The 19,657-nt window shown below is 56.3% G+C and overlaps 2 protein-coding genes across 2 annotated transcripts in view; both read left to right on the top strand.

Annotated features, from left to right (window-relative positions):
- The window catches only part of MROH7 (maestro heat like repeat family member 7), a 56,605-nt gene extending 52,445 nt beyond the window's left edge, over positions 1-4,160 (top strand). Inside the window, exons 22-24 of the mRNA XM_051999615.1 lie at positions 1,457-1,559; positions 2,589-2,651; positions 3,862-4,160. Of these exons, the coding sequence (XP_051855575.1) occupies positions 1,457-1,559; positions 2,589-2,651; positions 3,862-4,103 (408 nt within the window). The 3' untranslated portion in view covers positions 4,104-4,160. The remainder of the gene's footprint in view (positions 1-1,456; positions 1,560-2,588; positions 2,652-3,861) is intronic.
- An 813-nt stretch (positions 4,161-4,973) lies between these two features.
- Positions 4,974-14,531, top strand: TTC4 (tetratricopeptide repeat domain 4). The gene is made up of 10 exons (XM_051999616.1): positions 4,974-5,201; positions 6,569-6,686; positions 7,834-7,995; positions 8,350-8,427; positions 10,379-10,503; positions 11,916-12,002; positions 12,776-12,996; positions 13,163-13,244; positions 13,402-13,484; positions 14,111-14,531. Exons 1-10 carry the CDS (start codon positions 5,040-5,042, stop codon positions 14,211-14,213), a joined length of 1,221 nt encoding a protein of 406 aa, XP_051855576.1. The 5' UTR covers positions 4,974-5,039; the 3' UTR covers positions 14,214-14,531.
- Positions 14,532-19,657: the final 5,126 nt, after the last annotated feature.

Here is a 19,657-nt window from a genome sequence, read left to right as displayed (position 1 = left end):
CCTGTATATTGAATATATCTGTTACTATAATAGTTTTTCCTTTTATGATGGGGTTATTTATTTGCTTGCTTACTCTACTTTATGACTACAGATTTTATTTTGGTGCAGAGCTTTGTGTCTGGACTAGTCCTGCTGCTACTTTCTTGTGGTATTGTGTGTTGTATTGTTCCAGCATAGCTGGATGGCCAGCATAGGCTTGGGAACTGTGAGCTTTCAGAGCTCCCAAGATGGTGTGATCTAGGCAGTCTGATCGGCAGGTTCCCGACTCTGGGTCAGAGTAACAGTAGATGCTGCTGGACTCTGCCTTTAACAATCAGCTGGAAAATTCTGTTGTTTTCAGTGACAGATCTAAATCCAACTACACCATATTTTCTTTTAGCTAAGGAGAATTAGATGAAAACTGTGGTTCATCCTATTTGTGATAATTCTGTTTGAAAGCTTCCTTTTACCTCTGACATTCTCTCTTCTGATGCTCAAGTGGATGGAGAGCATTGAGTCAGGGAAACTCAAGTTCAAATTTGACCTCGGACAATAGCTGTATGACCCTAAGCGAGCCAATCTCTGCCAAAAATAATGATTAACCGCAGCACCTACCTCTGTGGGTGTCAGAAGGATCCAATGAGATAACACAGAGAGCCCTTTGTAGACCTTATTATGCTGGGTAAATGCTACCCCTTGTATGACGCTCTGATGTCCAAGTTCCTTTCTTGGAAAAGGATCCCCCCGAGGATGCCCCCACGCAGACATCCCAAATTTCAGCCTTCTTCCTTGCAAGGCTCTGCGTCTGGCCCTCTGCTGATTGGATGCCCCACTGCCCGGTATCAGAGCTCCAGATCTCCACCAGTTCTGTTCTGAGCAAGCCTTGTTTCTGGTCCTTCCCATAATAAAACCTCACAAGATCTCACTGGGTGCTGTAAAGCATGGATGACTGCTAGAATAAGTGATCTTAGACTCACCACTCCCGTGGAATCTTGGAACTTCCTTTAAATAATGCTGATTGTGTCCCCATTCTCGCCTACCCATCCACTGAAACTCTCACATGGCCTGCCTCAAATTCACCACAAAGGGTCCTCCCACAATGACTTGGGTTTTTGAACTACGTGGATTTTGTTCCACATTTCTATCACATCTTAAAATTTTTGTTAAAATACATGTTTATCTCATTTTATCCCATTTAAACCATTATTTGTTGTCTTAACACCCTTGTGAGATCAATAGGTTGAATGTTATTAGCCCATTGTATATTGTATGCTTTTTTTTTTTTTTTAAGAGGAGAAAGGAACATGTTCAAAGAGTTTATAGGACATCACAGAGAATAATGTAGAGTCAGCTTTCTTCCAGATGTTAGGGCAGTGGGTAGTAACTGCTTAAAAATCTGGGTGGGGTGGGGACACAGAGGATTGCACGGGGCCATTTCCCCGCTGGCAGACGTTACACTGGGGGGCTTTTGGCCTAGGTGAACACCCACCGAGACAGTGCCCTCGTGTTCCTGACCCAGAGCCTGGAATATACCAAAAGCCCTCGGGCTGCCCTCCGGAGGAGTGCAGTCACTTTTATAGGTAAAGCTGACCCCTAGGTGGCTGGGGCTGGGGTGGAGCTAGGTTCGAGTGGGATTGAATGGGGCTGAGGGTGAGGACCCTGCGTTCCATCAACGTTACCTCACTTCCTGATCTCCCCCGGAACCTACGGCTGGTCTAGAGGTAGACACTTTCCTTCTCCCTTAGCTTCTCCATAGGATGCTGGGACATACCTCACTTCAGACACTTACTTGCCTGTGCCTCAGTCAGGCTCCCTGGGATTGTTTCCTCATCCGTCAACTAAAGGGTTTGAGTGCATGGCCTCCGATTCCCTTAGAACTAGATTTCCACAATCCCTAGAAGGGCAAGAGACATTACTGACATCCCTCCTACAATAGACCGATTCTCTGGAGAGGCCAGAAAACAATCATGAGCCCAGCGTAATGTATTTAATAGAGAGCTGGCCCGGGAGCCAGGAAGACCTGGACAATGTATGGCCTCTGACCCACGCTGGCTGTGTGACTGCACGAGTCACAGTGTCATCCGTTGCTCTGGGAAGCTCTTCGAAACTTTCCGTTGCAGACCTGTGGGGGTGAAGTTCCCCCTCATACCAGGGAAACCCCAGACCCAAATCCTCTACCCCTACACAAGGCTTACAAAGAGCTTTCATTTAGACTTCTCTTCTTGCTGATCCTCACACGCTCCAGTGGGATAAGCAGAGCAATGGGTTATTATCCCATTTTACAGAAGAGGAAGTTGGGACTCATCCAGCTCTCCTTAAATCCAAGTTGGGGGCTTCTTTCCTCTTAGCTAGGTCTCCTCTCTTGTACCTTTTGTGGAGGATTGGCAAAAGGTGTTTGTCCTTTGTTGTTACAGAGGAAGAGATCCCTAGGCCCCCAGATTCCCTTCCTTTGCACATCTTTTTACATTTCCATGGTTGGAGGATTGGGGTGAAACGGGTGAGGGTGAGCGGGGCCGAGATGTGAGCCGAGGTCTTGGGGCTTATTTGGGGGAGAGGGAGAGGAGAGATGAAGAAGCCGCCTGAGTTACCCTTTGGAATTCTTCTTGAAGGGTCCCTCGTACCCTGCATGGAAGGCATGCTGACTGAGGAACTCCTAAATGAAGTAAAGACGGGTAAGTGAAATGCTCTCCCACGCTTCTCGTTTTTTTTTTCCTCTCTCTTTCTTTCTCCTATCATTCTCTCTCTGCCTTTCTCTTTCTGTGTGTGTTTGTCTATCTCTCTCTCTCTCTTTTTCCTCTTAATCTTTTCCTGTCCCTTTCTCTTCTCTTTCATTCTTTTCTCTCATTCACTTTTTTCATATTCTTCATCTCTTATTCTTTCTCCTTTTTTTTATCATTCTCTCTGTCCCTTTTTCCTCTTAATATTTTTCTGTCTCTTTCTCCTATCTTTAATTCTCTCCTCCTCTCATTCCCTTCTTTCATATCCTTTCTCTTTATCTCATTCTCTTTCTCCTCTTTTCCCTATCATTCTACCTCTCTTTCATTCTCTTCTCTTTCATTTTCTTTCTATACCTTTTATTCTTTCTCCTTTTTTTTATCATTCTCTCTGTCCCTTTTTCCTCTTAATATTTTTCTGTCTCTTTCTCCTATCTTTAATTCTCTCCTCCTCTCATTCCCTTCTTTCATATCCTTTCTCTTTATCTCATTCTCTTTCTCCTCTTTTCCCTATCATTCTACCTCTCTTTCATTCTCTTTTCTTTCATTTTCTATGTCTTTTATTCTTTCTCCTCTCTCATTATTTCTCCTTTTTACAATTATTTTTCTCTTTCCTCTCAAGCTCTTTCTGTGTTTCTCCCATTTTTCTTTCATTTTCTTTCTCTCTTATTCTTTCTCTTTTTCCCCATCATTTTCTCTTCTACCTCTTTCATTCCCTCCTCCTCTTCCTGGCCTTCAAAAGAAGGCTGTGACCACTTGTATGCATCGCGATGGGGATTCTTTCTTAAATTCGGGTTGGACTAGATGGAGAATGAGGTTCTATCCAAAAATCCTGTAACCCCGGGCAGATCTCACACTGCGCCCCCACTTTTTCTTCTTTTTATTGGGGTGACACGTATGCTGATAAGTAAATATAGGAGAATTTGAAACGACAGTAATGATGACTGAACATGATATGTTCAGGGAAGTAGCACGAGACAAGAAGAGACAGCGGGTCAGGGGTCAGGGCTTTCAGTGGCCCGCCGGGGAGAGACTTGAATTTAATAGGGAGCCACCGCCGCCTTGGGACCAGAAAGTGCGGGAAGGAGTCGCTCCCTCAGGGTCGCTCTGAGCGGAGTCCTTGGATAACCCCCCACCTCTTTTTCCTTCCCATCCCCCTTCCTGACAGCCCTGGAGGCCCTGAGGCACGACCCGGAAGCGTCAGTGTGCATCTTTGCAGCCCAAGCCCAGGACCATATTTTAGCCAGCTGCTGGCGGAACTCCTGGCCCCTTCCTCGAGGGGACTCTTGGGTCTGTGACCCGGCCTCCAACCACCGATGGAACTCCAGCAAAGAGAACCTCCCTGTTTCCCATCACCGCAGATCCTGGATCCTGGAGTCGCTGAGGGTCTGGAAGAAGACTTTAAAGTAGCAACCAGCAGCTGCCCAGCCTGCCTACTGGCCTATAAATGCTAGATTGGTTACTTTGTGTCGGCGTGTTCTTGCGCAGTTTCTTGGGTCCCCGGGCACAGACCCAGAGCGTACATTGTCCGGGGGAAAGATGTATTCATAAAAGGAAATTTTAAAACGACACGAAGTAAGCATTAAGTAATTTGGAGGAGGGGTCCCTGACAACGGGGGGGGGGGGGGGGGGCTGCATCGGGAAAGGCGTCGTGCCTTGAAGTAAACTGGTGCCTTTGGGAAAAGCGGGGGCGATCCGGGAGTGCGGTGGTGGCGCGGCGCCCCCCACTCCGCAGGCCTCCCCCTCTGTAAGAGGAGACTTGGACTAGCTGGCCTGGGAGGTTCGAAGAATCCCAGTGCTGAAGGAGCCTTAGGAGCCATGAGGATCCCCCGGATCTGTGGTTTGTGATCCCACACGGGGTCTCCTAACCCAAAGTGGGAGTCCCGAAATTGTGATTATCAGTGAATGTTTGAATTACCCATCTTCCATACCCATATGCCAGGAACAAGTAAAACTTTCTCTGGCCGAAAGGGGTCGGGAGTGGGAAAAGTTCGGAAGCCCTGATCCAGACCAAGGTTCTCATTTTACAGAAGGGGAAACTGAGGCAAATGATGTGCTTGCCCAGGGCACAGGGATAAGTGTAGGAGGCCGGATGTGACGCAGGTCCGTCAGGGCTCCCCGCACTTTCCAGTCGCCCACTCTCCAATCCGGGTCTTAGTTCAGACTCTGCCAGCCGCCGTCCGCCCCTTTGCAAGTCCCGCCCAAACTTACCTTACTGTGGGCGGAACTCGAGGGCGGGGCCACGGCTCCGTTCACCGCCGGAAGTGGGGACGGAAGTCGAGGCGGACCGGCCGAGTGAGGGCGGAAGTCGGGCAGGCCGGCGTGGGCAGCGGAGCAGGAGCGCTGATGGAGGCGCAGTCACAGACCCCGGACCGGGGCGAGCCCGGGCCCCGAGAGCAGGGGCAGCAGCAGCAGCAGCAGGAAGAGGAGGACGCCATGGACGCCTTCCTGGACAAGTTCCGCAGCCAGCCGTACCGGGGCCGCCTGCACGAGGACACGTGGGAGCAGGTGCGGCCCTCCGGCCTCAGTTTACCCCCTGACGTCCTCACTGCGCACGTCCGGCCCTGGCTTCTCCCGCCCATTTGTCAGATGGGGAAGCCGAGGCGAGGGAGAGAAGGGCATTCCCCAGTACAGGCGCCGACTCCCTCATGAATGCTTTAGTGGGTGCTCCCCCGTTAGGAGGAGGGGCTGGCGGGTCTCCATTTGACAGAAGAGGAAACTGAGACAGAGCGAGGTTACGTGACCAGGGTCACAAGGCTCTAAATAAATGGCAGACCCCAGCGACCCTGCCCTTGTCCAGAGCCCTTTCTCCTTATGGGAACACAGCGCTCGCACACAGCAGGACTCATCCCCGCCCCCTAGAGGCAGCTGGGTCTGGAGTCGGAAAGAGCTTGGTGCAAATCCAGCCCGGGGCACTTACCAGCCGGGGGATGGGGCAAGTCATTCCGCTCTGCCTCAGTTTCCCCATCCGTAAGATGGAGATAACAGCACCTCCTGCACAGGGCGGTGAGGAGGATCAGATGAGGTAAATGTGTAAAGCACTTGGGGCTTGGCCCCTCTATAAATATCCTATTAGCTCCTGTTTCTCCTTGTCCACAAGGAGCTTGTCTTGTGATTGATGAGCAGTGAGTGCCTCCCCCTGACCCTGCCGGGGTCAGCCAGGACCCAGCCCAAGCCCCTCCTGTGTGGACTGGACTGCCTGGAATGGGGCCTCGGGGGACAAAGATCGGACCCTCTCAGGGCGAGTTGTGGAGACAACAGATGGCTCCGAGCTCCCACCAACCTTCCTCTGCCCTTGGAGCAGCAGGGGGGTAAATGTTTAACAATCTGCTTTCCCACATTTTCAAGTTTAAGCTGCATCATGAAGATTTTCCACATCCCTTTCTCGAGTTTAGACCAATAACGAAACAATAAATGAAATAAATGATTTGTAGCGACTGCTGAATTCCCAGGGATAAACATCCCCGCTGAAAATCGAGCGGTCACCTCGGGGGCCGCTCTGCCCGGACTCCAGCAGCCCCTGCTCTGGGAAATGCTTTGGGGCCTGGATGGATGAGTTGTAGATTTCTAATTTTCAGTCAAATCAGGTCAGAAGTTTTGATGGTTGTCTTTGGCGCTGGCCAGACTTTCGGTGACACTTATCACAGCGTCCCAGAGGCGGGAGGGACCCTAAAGCATCTGTCTAGCGAACAAGTCTGTCAGACTTGTTCTTTGGTTCCCCCCAGAGGTCTTGGCCCATCCGTGTGCGTCCGGCACTTAGCCTGTGCTTGTGGACAGACTGGCCTCTGAAAACAGGGTTTTTCTTGGTTGGAACAAGGCTCTGAGAGGAGGACTTTGCATTTGAAAACTGACTTCCCTTCATTGCTCTCTTCCAGGAGTTGGATAAAATCCCGATGTTCATGAAAAAGGCCCCGTCAGAAATCAACCCCCAAGAGAATCCCGAGTTGGCTTGTCTGCAGTCCCTCATTTTCGACGACGAGAGACCTCCCGAAGGTGCCGGAAATGGGGCGGCTGGCAGGGGAGCGGGGCCGAGGGGCCCCGGATGGGTCCGCGCTTTTGTGCCCGTTTCTGATCTGTTAAAAAGCCATGAGCTTGGGACCAGTTGTGTCACCGGGCTGTTTGGGAGCTCTCCACACGCCGTGGGGTGATGGATGGGGACGTGGAGGACCTGGGTTCTGTCTCCCCTCTACCCGATTCCTCTCTCTGCGTCTCAGTTTCCTCAGCTGTCCAGTGAATGATTGGGGAACTTGCCTCCCGGCTCGAAATCTCTAGTTCTGGAAACTAAGTCAAAGCACTTTATAACCAGAAAGTGCTTCAGGAAAATAAGAATTCACAGGTATCACGTGTCCCGGTTACTAGAGAATCATCACTTGGCTCGATTTCAGCAAATTGTGGCTCCCTGGGAATGATCTAAGGCTTCGTACACTTTTTTCCACTTGTGACCTCTTTTAGCCCGAGAAGTTTTTACACAGCCTTAGGTCAATAGGAATAGAAACCAGGTGTACAAATCAAACATTTACTGATGATGAATCACACGCAAAAATGTATTTTAAAATAATTCTTTGGGGTATATGTAATTTTATCATTTATTCATGACAAAAGCAAATTTGCACATTGAGGAGATGGATGTGTCTGTTTATTTTTTACATAAAGAAGTAAATCTTGGTGGAATATTTGATGCTTTTTACTGTTGCTAAGTTTTTGGTGACCACTCCCCCCTTTCAATTACACGACCCCGGGGGGGCAGAGTTTAAAAAGCTTTGGTCCTGATGATACTAGGAATGGCAGTATGTGATACTTGTAATTATTGGCTTTTCATCTCCCACCACGCCCCCATCCAGAATATCAGCTGTTCCCTAATTGGGACCATTTAATTAATGTTTGTGGATTGGTTGAGGTATCTAGAATTTATTTTAAAATGGAAACCACTACACGAGGACACATGGGAGCAGGTGCGGCCCCTCGGCCTCAGTTTACCCCCTGACCTCACTGCGCACATCTGGTCCTGGCTTGGAAATGAAAAGTGAGGGAGACCTGCCGGAGCTGGCACTAAGGTGGCCCGGCCTTCCAGGGTCCGCTCGCTGCCGGGCCCAGGGACTCTTTGGGAGGGATGGCGAGACGGAACTTTGTGCTTCCACAGAGCAAGCCAGGACCTACAAGGACGAGGGCAACGATTACTTCAAGGACAAAGACTACAAGAAGGCCGTGGCTTCCTACACAGAGGGGCTGAGGAAGAAGTGCTCCGAGCCCGGCCTCAACGCCGTGCTGCTCACCAACCGCGCGGCGGCCCACTTTCACCTGGGTAAGCCGCCCTCAGCTCCGTAGGGTGGGCACAGAAGGGGCGCGAGGTGCCTCAGAGTATCCGCTCTGGGCCGGCCCACCCCCCCAGCCCCAGGGCCGCTCCTTTACCCGTTGCTTGTTCCCCAGGAGTCTGGGGGCCCGGGGCTGAGGCTGGGAGACACGAAGGCTCCAGGGCCCCCGCTTATGGCACGCTTGTCCCAGAGGCCAGGCCTCCAGGCGACCCTCCTCTCCCAGGGATCCATCACCAGGCCCTGGCTCTGACCAGAGAGCAGCTGCTCTGTCCGTTCCCTGGGCCGGCTCTCCGCCCTCTGCCTCATTTGGGACTGATGGGGCCTGTCCTTCTCTTGTTTGTTAGGCAACCTGCGCTCCGCTCTGAATGACGTCACGGCCGCCCGCAAGCTCAAACCAGACCATCTCAAGGCCATCATCAGAGGTGGGTCTCCCACTATGCACTAATGTGTCCAGGACCACCTGCACGCACATGCATGCACCGCACACGTGCACACACATAAACCACATGGTGTGCGCATGCATCACATGTGCAGACACACGTGCACACCACACATGTGCGCGCACCCCACAATACAGATACATGTGCATGCATGCACTGTACATGTGTGCATATGCTGCACATGCATGCACCACATATAGAGACACACATGCACACACATACACTGTACATGTATGCTCACACATGCTTGGATACATATCACACACACACACACACACACACACACACACACACACAGAATCCAGAAGGCCTTTAGCTGTTGGGGAACTTGGGCACCGAAGGGGAGGGGGCTTGGTTTTGGGGGGTGATTGTTATTGCGAAGCTCCTAGATTTAGGAGGAGTCGGGGCCTTTGAGTCCATGCCCCTCTTTTACTGGGCTCAGACACCAGCAGTGACTTGATGGGCCTCCAGGATGAGGGCTCTTGCCACATTACCACTATGCTTTCTTGGGGCCTTGTAGGGGTTGGGAGACCCTGGGCACAGACCAGAGAGGCTGAGGATCCAGAGGGTCTTGTACCATTGGCAACTGGGACCCCTCACTCAGGCTGCAGAGGGAGGCTCCCAGAGTCCTGCCTGCTCCAGCCTTTTGTGCGGGGCAATCTGCATGGGTGGAGGAACCAATGAAAGCTCAGGAGGGATCTGGAGGCTGGTGGGGGGAGGCCGGGCACACTCGAGCAGCTACAAGGCCTCGCTCCCTGGACAGAAGTCTCTGTGTGGCCCCCAGGGTGTGCAGCAGCAAGCACATGGTCAGAAATGCCAGCCTCTAGAGGCTGCTCTAGAATAACGCTTTCTCTGGCCTCTCAGCAGCTTTGAGTGGTAGCTGTCCCATTTTACAGATGAGAAAGCCAAGGTCCACAGGCTTAAGTTTATGAGTATCGGGAAGATTTTAGCCCAGTTCTTCTGAGTCTGTGGCCAGTTCTGTCCCTGATCTTGTTCTGCTTTCAGCAAACACAGTTAAAGTCTGCAGACATTTATTTAGCTCTGAGATAAATGAATGAATGGATGGACAGATCCCCAAATGAACAAATAAAAAACACATTTGTTAAGAGTTTTCTGTGACCTGAGCCTCATGCTCGGTCTTGGGGATATGAATGCAAAAAGCTGGACAATCCTGCTCTCCTTGGGTTTCCCTTCTGGGAGAGGAAGCCCAGGAAGCTTAGGGAGGGGCCCCAGTGTCCTGGGACATTGAGGTCCTCCTCACGCTTATCCCTTCCTGGTTTTGACCAACACAATTAAATTTCACAAGCATTTCCTCTGCACCTGGATGTGTTGCAGACGCAGGGAGGTCACGTGCTAGTAATTGATCTGTGACAAGTCAGTTCTGAGCTTTCCCCCTTTTTCACAATGGGAATGATAACTAACATTTACCCAGAACTTTGTGGTTTGCAAAGCAAACATAAATGAATATAAACCTGTGAAGCAGGGGCTGTTGTCATCCCCATTATACAGATGAGGAAACTGAGGCAGGCAGAGGGGAGGGAAGTGACTTGTCTTGGGTCACTCAGACAGGAAGTGTCTAAGGGTTACGGCTCAGGGCTTCCTGACTGCAGACCTGAGCTCTGTCCACTGCACCACCCTGCCCCTCAGAATTAGCATCACAAGTGGTTTAGAGGCACTTGAGACAATGGGGCAGGAGTGGAAGTGATACGTACCCCCTTTGGGGCCCTCACAGTCTTGGGGCGATAGAAGGGAGGAGTGGGAAAGCTTGGCCCCCGAGTGTGGACCAGCTGCCTGTGGGGGCGGGGGTGCTGGGGCTGGGCCTTGTCTCAGCCTTCTCCCGCCTCAGGGCCCTGGTTTAGGGCTCTTGTTCCAAAGGGACAAGCTCTTTCTGGGTAGTTCGGTCATGGGTTCTAAAGCCCCGGGGCCCCCCCAGGCGCAATCTGTCACCTAGAACTGAAGAACTTCTCAGAGGCCATGAGCTGGTGTGACGAGGGCCTGAGGCTGGACTCCAAGGAGAAGAAGCTGCTGGACACGAGAGCCAAGGCGGACAAGCTGAAGGTCAGTAGCCACACGGGTAGCGAGAGCCCGCCCCGACCTGAGACAAGGGGACGGAACGAACCGAGTGCCCATCCTGGCCCCTGACCCAGACTGGCGGGCCTGCCCCCTTCAGCGCCCCGGGCAGCCTCAGGCGGCGGGCAGAGATGGGGCCGATCCCCCGAAAAAGGAAAAAAATCAACTGATCTTAGGAACCCAGGTCGGGAACTATGCTGGGCACACGGGTCCCCCTCCTTATGATGCCCGCCCCAGCCCCTTTAATACTGGCACCTGCCCTCTGTTAATTATCTGGTTTTACAAAACCCTCAGTTTACCCATCTGGAAAATGGCGAGAATAGCAGCAGCACCGGCCTCCCAGGGGTGGCCCAATTATGGAATAATTAGAAAGTGCCTAGCAGAGCGTCTGGCCCATAGCGGGGCACGTGGACGGTATTTGCTGTTATTAATCCTCAGCATCACAACAGAGTCCCGTCTCCCTCCCCCCCCCCCACCGGGGATCAAAGGGGACGCTCCCTAAAGCACCGCAGACCTCGAGCCCTGGTCAGTACTTAAGTCACATCTTCTGCTCTAAATCTGGGGGTGGAGAATCTGAGCACTTAAAACGTTCACAAGGAGAAGCCAAACGCTGTCCCCCAACTCACGGCTGCATTTTGGGCCGAGGGGCAAACGGAGGCTGCCGGGGAGGGGGCGAGACGGAGGCTGCCGGGGAGGGGGCGAGACGGAGGCTACAGGGGAGGGGGCGAGACGGAGGCTGCGGGGGAGGGGGCGAAGCGGAGGCTGCCGGGGAGGGGGGCAGACGGAGGCTGCCGGGGAGGGGGGCAGACGGAGGCTGCCGGGGAGGGGGGCAGACGGAGGCTACAGGGGAGGGGGCCGAGACGGAGCTGCCGGGGAGGGGGCGAGACGGAGGCTGCAGGGGAGGGGGGCAGACGGAGGCTGCCGGGGAGGGGGGCAGACGGAGGCTACAGGGGAGGGGGCGAGGCGGAGGCTGCCGGGGAGGGGGCGAGAGGGAGGCTGCCGGGGAGGGGGGGGGGGGGGGCCCGAGAGGGAGGCCGCCGGGGAGGGGGCGAGGCGGAGGCTGCCGGGGAGGGGGCGCCAGACGGAGGCTGCCGGGGAGGGGGGGGGGCCAAGACGGAGGCTGCCGGCCATGTGACCTCGCTTTGGCTCAGCACAGACACGTTCGGGAGAATGTCTGTGAGATGAGGCGAGCGCTGGGACAGCGCCCGCTGCAGACCGCGGGGCAGGTGGAGGATGCGGATGATGCCGCAGGATGGCGGCCCTCAGCCCGCGGATCCCCCCTAGCGGAGCCTCTGCCAGCTGCTCTCCCCGGGGACCTCCGATCCCTCTGACGCCCCCAGGCGGGCGGGGGCCCATCTGAGAGACCGGGGGCGGGACTGATGCGCGGCTTTCACTTTCAGCGGGCCGAGCAGCGGGACATCCGGAAGGCCAAGATGAGCCAGAGGAAGGCGGAAGCCCAGAAGGAGGCGCTGCTGCGCGCCATCCAGGTGCGTGCTCCCGATGGCCACGGCGGGGCGGGGCAGCTCCGGCCACAGCGCCCCAATAGGGGGGCGGGGCCTGAGTCAGGTTGGGGAACGGCCCTCCCACAGGGCCCTCGCTCCGGTGCCTTCTGGGGCTGCCCCCACTGCGCAGGCTCCGGGCGCTCTCTGCAAGGCCAGGTGCTGCCGAGGGAGGGGCCCTTGGGTGAGGGGTGGGCCTTCACCCAGAGCTGGTGAAACCGCAAGCCTGGCAGGATCTAACAGGAGACGCAGCCTCATGGCGGCTTCTTGGGCGCGGGGGCACCGGGCCTGGAGTGGGGACACGGCCTACGCTCCGGCGTCCCTGCCAGGAGCTCCAGATTTGTGTCCCAGAAGCCCCTGCGTCCTGCAGAGAGAGGACTGAGCGAGCCCCTGCTGGGCCCTGGGACACATTCCCTGCCCTCTGAGGTTCCCCCTCTTGGGGAGGCAACTGTTGCTTGCCCTTCCTCAGTTGTCCCATCTGTACAATGGGGATACTACGCCTCCCTCCCGGATTGGCTGACCCTGAAGTGCTTTGCAGACCTAACCATGATTGCCCTGCCCCCACCTCCCCCTTCTGCCCCTCCCCCCCACTGGCCCCTCCAAAGCCAGGGGTCACGTGGAGGGAAAAGCGGGAATCGGGACTCTCGGAGAGGGGCCATTTGGTCCTGAAGGAAACCCGGCATCCTAAGAGGTGGCGAGTGTGTGTGTGGGGGGGGAAGGGCCCCCTGGAGCGGCCTTTGAGGGCTCTGTTTGGACACCAGGCGAGAAACGTCCGGCTGGAGCCCCTGGCCCCCAGAAAGGAGGAGGAGGAGGAAGACGAGGAGGAGGAGCCCACGACCCCCCACGGGGGGCTGGGCTCCGAGAACGCCATCGGGGCCAAGGTGTCTCTGGATGACGGCGGGCGGCTCAGCTGGCCCACCCTGCTGCTGTACCCCGAGTACGGCCAGACGGACTTCATCTCGGCCTTCCACGAGGACTCGCGGTAACTTCTGCTGCTCTGGGGTTAAGTGGGGGGGGCGGAGCCTTCCCCTTCTGTCCCCTCTAGAGCCCCCCTGGCCTCTTCCCTAGGACAGCCCCTCCCCTCCCTTTGAGAGCCCCCTCCTCTCCCCTCTAATGCACCCCCCCATGAGAGCTCTCTGGGCCCACAGGTTCATCGACCACTTCATGGTCATGTTTGAGGAGCCGCCCCCGTGGGACCTGGAGCGCAAGTACCGCCCGGCGCACCTGGAGGTGAGGGCTTGGTCTGACCCGGCTCGGGTTCTCCTGCCAGGGCCCTGGGGAGGGGAGGGACCGGGGGAGTGGGGGCGGCAGGGGCCTGAGGAGCCGGAGCCTGGGGGTCAGGGGACTGGGGCAAGGACACCCCCCTCACTCCCCTACCTTTGCCCAGCTCTACTTTGAGGAGGAAGCCCAGCAGGAGGTGCACCAGCTGGACCCAGAGAGCACCTTGCTGCAGGCCCTGCAGCACCCCAGGTGAGCGGGAGCCCCGGGGTGGGTGAGGGGAAGGTTCCTCAGCCCCCAGCCCCTCACAGCCTCAGCACAGGAGCCCCGAGAGTCCGGTCTCTCAGCCACCCCGCTGGGTCAGGATTGCACACCCCCGGGGCCCCCCCGGAAGCACTGATTAAGCGCCTTCTGTGTGCCCACCTGATGGAGCCTTCCTCACAGAGGGCCAGGCCAGGCCAGTTTTGAGCAGACAGTCTGACACCGTCCTCTGCCCTCATCTGGACCCCGGGCTCAGGCCTAGCGCTTTCCTGGCTACGATGAGGAGGCTCTGGTCCCCAAGTCCCCAAACGGAAAGTGCAGCCCCTCCTCCCACCTCCAGGTCCCAGCTGGGAGGGGGATCGGTCCCCCAGTGTAAGCTCAGAATGCTGAGGGTGGGAAGGGGGAGCTCGGGGCCCACGGACACAAAATGAGAAGGCTGCTGTCATGGCCCCGGGGAGACTCCCATCTCTATGCGGGGCCTCCCTCTAAAGCACCACCTAAGGCCTTCCCGGCAAAAGAATGGGCGCACTTGTGATCCCCCCGCCATGGCCTCAGAGGCCGCGGGAAAGACCCCGGGGCTGGGAGCTAAGCCAGAGGCTTCCCCTTGTCACCCCCAGGTACTTGGTCAAAGCTTGGACTCCGGCCTTCCTGGTCTTGGTGAGAGAGTCTCCTTTTTCTAAGAGTTTCCTCCGGGGCAGAAAAGTCCATCGGCTGAAGTGACAGGGACCACCAGCCTTGCCCCCCGGCGTCGCCCAGAGCCCAGGCTCCCCAAGCACTGGCCCGGACCTGCTGCGAGCCGGAGGAAGCTGGCGGGCACCTCCCTGCCCCCACACTGAAGCAGGTGGGCGACAGCCAGGGAAGGGGGCGCAGCCCTGCTCGAGGCATCCGGGGTCCATCCACCGCTGCGATCCGGATCCCTCCCCTTTACTCTACTCCGGGATAATTATCATTTTAAAAATAATTTTATTACCAATTTAATAACTGTCTCCATGAGAACAAAACAATAAACCCCCCTTGGAGCTGTGAACCCTGAACTACTTTCAGCTTTCAGCTTCTGAATGGTCAGAGCAAAGAAATCCTGTTACGTCCCTTCCTCTTGTCTGGCCGGGAGCTGCTGGGTGGCTGCTGGGCGCCCAAGGGCCCTGATGTTGGGAGACTCCTCCCTGGGACCCCCCAGGCTGCTGCCTCGAGGGGGCCATCTCCCCCACTGTGTTCAGGCACTTGTCTCACAACCAGCCTGGGCTGTGGGCAGCAAGAGGGAAGCTGCCTCTGAAAACGGGGTTTGGTAAATGTACACCCCAGGGATAGTGTAGAGCCTGTTGTCCCCACTTTACAGGTGAGGAAACTGAGGCAGGCAGCAGTCCAGGTCACACAGTTATTACCTAAGTTAAGTTTGAATTCAGGAGTTGTTGGCTACAGGTCTGGTGCTCTATCCACTGAGATGCCCAGGGAGCATGAAAGGGATGGAAACCTGGGGCAGGGGGTGTCACAGCTGGGGGAGAGGGGGCTGTAGAACAGGGGGTGTCAGCTGGGGGGGGCCTGAGAACAGGGGGTATCAGGGCTGGGAGGGGAGTCCCATTATCCCCATGACACAGCATGTCAGCACCGGCATTCCCAGCCCAAGGGAGCCCCTCTGCCCCCCAGGAGAGATGAGCCAGCTTCGCATCCAGGAATGCTTACGGGGCCCCCTGCTTAGGGCCCGAGAACAGTAGCAAGCGTTGCAGGTTATTGGGAAGGGGGGCTAACAGATGGGAGAGGGGGCTCCGGCCCTTCAGCAACACAAGGCACAGGTTGGCGGTGGGGCTGGATGGGGAAGGGGCCGAGGTCTTCCCGAGACTCAAGCCTGCCGTGCGTCCTCTCGGGTCTGCACATGGCGTGATCGTTAGTGGGGAATAAGGGCGAGAAGGTGTGTCATCCACAGGAAAGGCTTCCCTTAACCACTGGGAACTGAGCTGCCAGTGGTCCTCGTTCTGCTTGTCCTCCTTAAACACTCAATGTACGCAGCCATCCGTCCGCTTACTTGCCCATCCAGCCACCCATCCGTCATCCAGCCACTCATCCATCCATTATCTATCCACCAACTCATCCGTCCATCTATTCATTTACTTATCTATCCATCCCCCCATTCACCTACCCATTCTTCTGTCCATTTATCCATCCATTGACCCACCTACACACCCATTTACCAATCCATTAGATGGAAACTTACTCATCCTTCCATCCATCTTTTAACCATCCACATATTCATCTCACCACTAACTCCTCCATCCCTCTGTCCACTTACTCATCTCTCCATTCATGTACTCATTCATTCATCCATTTATCCATCCATCGACCCACCTACCACCCATCCACTTATTCATCAACCCATTCATTAGATGGATACCTGCTCATCCATCCATCCTTCAACTATGCACTCATCCATCTATCCATCATCTCTCCACTTACTCAGCTATCCATCTGCCTACTCTTCATCCACCCATTCACTTATCCATCAACCTGTCCATCAGATGGATACCTACTCATCCATCCATCCTTCAACTATCCACTCATCCATCTATCCATCATCTATCCACTAATTCGTCCATCCATCTGTTCGTTCATCCATCTACTCACCTACATATTCATCCGTCCATTTACTCATCCATCCATCCATTCATCTATCCACATGTCCATTTGTTCGTCCGTCCATCCATTATCTATCCGTCCACTTATTCATCCATTCATCGTCCATCCATTGCCCCAGGACACAGGGCTAGTGTCTGAGAGAGGGAGGACTTGAATCCCTTGCTCTGAGACCCCAAACCCTCGCACTATCCACTGTTCCGGTTCCCCCCTCCCCAAGGACTGACCCCCACGCCGGCCCCGCCCCTGTCCCAGGCTGGGCCCGGCCAGACCCCTCTGTCACAAGGTGGAGAGGTGAGTGGCCATGTAGTAGAGGCTGAAGCCGTTACAGGCCAGGCAGCCCAGGTTGCAGAGGGAGGAGAGGAGGCGATAGCGGTTGAGCTGGCCGGACAGCTGCCGGTACTTGGGATTGGACTCGCGCAGCTGCGTGTAGGACTTGCGGGAGAAGAGGCCGATGTCCTGGCCCAGCCCGTAGCTCTGCTCCAGGAGGTGCATGTCGGCCATGATGTCTGAGGTCATCTGGCCGAACCACTGGGCGTTCAGCGCGGACACAATGACGCACACGAAGAAAACGATGAGCTGGGGTGGAGGAGGAATAAGTATGGAGGCCGCCAGCGGGCCTCAAGGGCCCCCAGCCCAGGACCCGGGCACTTCACAAAGGTGCACCCCCGGGGATGGGGAGGGGTGTCTGGCCCTGTGAGCTCGGCCCATGGACTAGCCAGAAGTCGACCAACATTTATTAAGCACCCACTGTGCGCCAGCCTCCGTGCCAAACAGTGGGGACACAGAGAAAAGGAACAGACTTACACAGTCACAGCAGGAGGCAGATGTTGGTCCTCGCCCCTGCTCTCCTGTGACTCTGCCCGCCATGGCCGTAGGCCTTGTGCTGGAGGTACCTGATCATCCTTATGTTGTCTCCCCTTTAGAATATAAGCTTAAAGGCAGGGGACATTTTTGCCTTTTCTTTCTGATCTGGTATACAGTAAGCACTTAATAAATGCTTGCTGACTCATAGCCACCTTGCAAAAGGCAACTGTTTGCTCTGCCCATTTTGAAGAAGGGATGAAGGAGGGGCTACAATGAGAAGAGAGAACGGTGGGAGCACAGGGCGGAACCTGAATTCCCATCTCTGCCATTTGCTCCATGTGCCACGTCAGCCTTGGCGTCGGACCGTCCCTGTAATTGTACAACTTCCAGGCCCACAGAACAGCGCCAGCGCCTGGAAACAGCTGGGGAAGCAGCCACCTAGTCCCGGCCCTCCGGAGCGCCCGGCGCTGGGCACGTGGTCATCTGTCGGGGACCCCTTCTGGAGTGGGGGGAGGGGGAGGCTGGGGCCGGCCACCAGGGGGCAGCTCCTACCTGGGTGGTCTCTTCCTCATTCAGCAGCTCCCGGGGGTGGCACATGGCGAAGATGGTCAGGTTGAAGAAGGCGCAGGCCGAGCCGATGTGGAAATAATACGGGAAAAGCCTGCTCTGGATGAAGCCCAGCGTGTGGCGCGTGAGGTTCCCGCCCATCACGAAGCCTGCGAGACAGACATGGAGGCGGGAGGGGGCCGGGACACAGAGATCGGGGGTGGGGGGTGGGGGGGGTGGGGAGGGGGCCGGGACACAGAGATCCGGGGGGCGGGGGGTGGGGAGGGGGCCGGGACACAGAGATCCGGGGGGCGGGGGGTGGGGAGGAGGCCGGGACACAGAGATCCGGGGGGCGGCGAGGGGGGCCGGGACACAGAGATCCGGCGGGGGAAGGGGAGAGGGGAAGGGGGAAGGGGGGACTAGGGGGAGGAAGCCGGAACACGGAGACCCGGCCAGGGCAACGCAAAGTGCGGCCGCCAGGGGGTGCGGGGGAGCAGCTGGTGCCCTCACAGGCTGCGGCTCCCAGAGCCGGAGGAAGCCTGCCCTCGAGGAGCTGCCGTCTACTACAGCGCAAACTCGGCCAGCGCCTGGCCTGGGCCTCCCGGCCCGCCCCCCCTTCCGCAGTTTTACAGATACTCGTGTTTTCCATTCCCGGGTGTCCCTCCGTGTAAGGTAAAACACGACAACGAGGCAAAACTGCGCAGGGAAGACGCTTCCTGCGCCAAGTCCTGCGTGACTTTCCGAGGCTTCCCAGAATCCTCCAGGGAGCCCGTGCCTGCGCGCCCGCCGCCCCCCGTGGTTCTGAGCCCGCCCCCTTCTGCCTTTTCCCCCAGCTCGCCCGTAGCCGCCCAGCGGCCCCGCCTGTGCCCCTCCCCCCGCCCCGCCCCCCGGGGCAGACACTAAGACCCCGGGGCTCTCCCCGGAGCTTGGGAGAGGGCCGTGCGCCGCTGAAGGGCGGGATGGGGCCCGGAGGAAGGAAAGGTGGCCGGCAGGGATACCCTGATAGAGGGAAGGCCGCTGGGGGATTGTGGGGTCTAGAGAAGGCTGAGCTAAAGGTGGAGGAGACACAGGGGGGAAAGGAAGCAGAAATGGACATTAAACAAATAAAGTTAAGTTTTTAAAAGCTTACTTGTTTTTGTTTCAATTAAGAATTTTAAGGCATTAGGTCTGGAGGGGGGGCGGTGTTCCTGGCCGGAAAGACACCTGGAATCGAGGGGAGGGGGTGATGGTGGGTGACTTCCCACGTGGGATGGGGGAGGGGAGGGCGAGTGCCCTGGACTCAGACTTCGGGTTTCCGGGGTCCCCTGCTAAGAGAGAAGGGGAGATGGAGAGAGTCACCACAAAGCAGGAGGAAGGGGAGGAGGCCCTCCCTAGAGATGGCTACAGGGCTGGGGGATGGGGAGGCCAGGGGGCTGGGGGGGGGAGGGATTGGTCAGAAGTCCTCAGGGAGGAGGCAGGGCCTGCCAGGAGGCCTCCAGATGAGGGAAAAAGGAGACCAGAGAAAGCTCATTTTTGTCTGAGGAAGGGGGCAGCCTTTATTTCCCCCACTCACAAAAGCATACAGGCTGCCAAGGACCACCAGACCCAGTGACCCGAGTCATCACAAACCATCCCTAAGCTCCTCTGGGGACCCAACCTTCCCCATTCACCTAGACCCCAGGTGCCCACCGGGGGAGCAATTCATGGGGAGTTTGGCTGAGGAGTTCCAGGCGGCCCAAATAAAAGGGAGGAGGGAGGGGAGAAGGGACAGGAAAACGGCAACATGGGGCTGGAGGGGAAAGGCCGGGAATGATGGAGAGAGCCTGGGACCTGCCTCGTACACTTACTGGCTGGGTGACCCTGCGTAAGTCACTTAACTGCTCCCAGCCTCCGAGTCCTTGCCTCTAAAATGGGTACAATAAGAACCTCCTTCCCAGGGCTGTCGTGAGGGACGAGGCAGTAAGAGAGGTAAAGCCTGGAGGTCCCTAAGGGCTGAGCTAGGTCTCATTCATGTGGGTATGTGCACTCAGCCCCTGCAGCATGGAGCTTCGACAACAGAATGAAGCTCCTGGAGGACAGGGGCCGTGTTGTTTTTGTCTGCATCCTCTGTGCCCCGACTCAGTGCCTGGCACGGAACGGAATCTCCTCATCCCCCACTTAGTCCTTAGATGGATAAACGCCCGCCACCATGACCGGGTAAAAGCCCT

Source organism: Antechinus flavipes, chromosome 4 (genome assembly GCF_016432865.1).
Source record: "Antechinus flavipes isolate AdamAnt ecotype Samford, QLD, Australia chromosome 4, AdamAnt_v2, whole genome shotgun sequence".
Classification (NCBI taxonomy): domain Eukaryota; kingdom Metazoa; phylum Chordata; class Mammalia; order Dasyuromorphia; family Dasyuridae; genus Antechinus; species Antechinus flavipes.
The sequence above is the reverse complement of the archived record's forward strand: the minus strand, read 5'-3'. Positions and strand labels throughout refer to the sequence as shown.

Bases quoted from the DNA above. Each gene is read 5' to 3' on its own strand.
- TTC4 (XM_051999616.1), top strand. From the start codon at position 5,040: ATGGAGGCGCAGTCACAGACCCCGGACCGGGGCGAGCCCGGGCCCCGA. The intron at 6,687-7,833 runs GTGCCGGAAATG...GTGCTTCCACAG, and splicing joins CGACGAGAGACCTCCCGAAG to AGCAAGCCAGGACCTACAAG. The intron at 7,996-8,349 runs GTAAGCCGCCCT...CTTGTTTGTTAG, and splicing joins GGCGGCCCACTTTCACCTGG to GCAACCTGCGCTCCGCTCTG.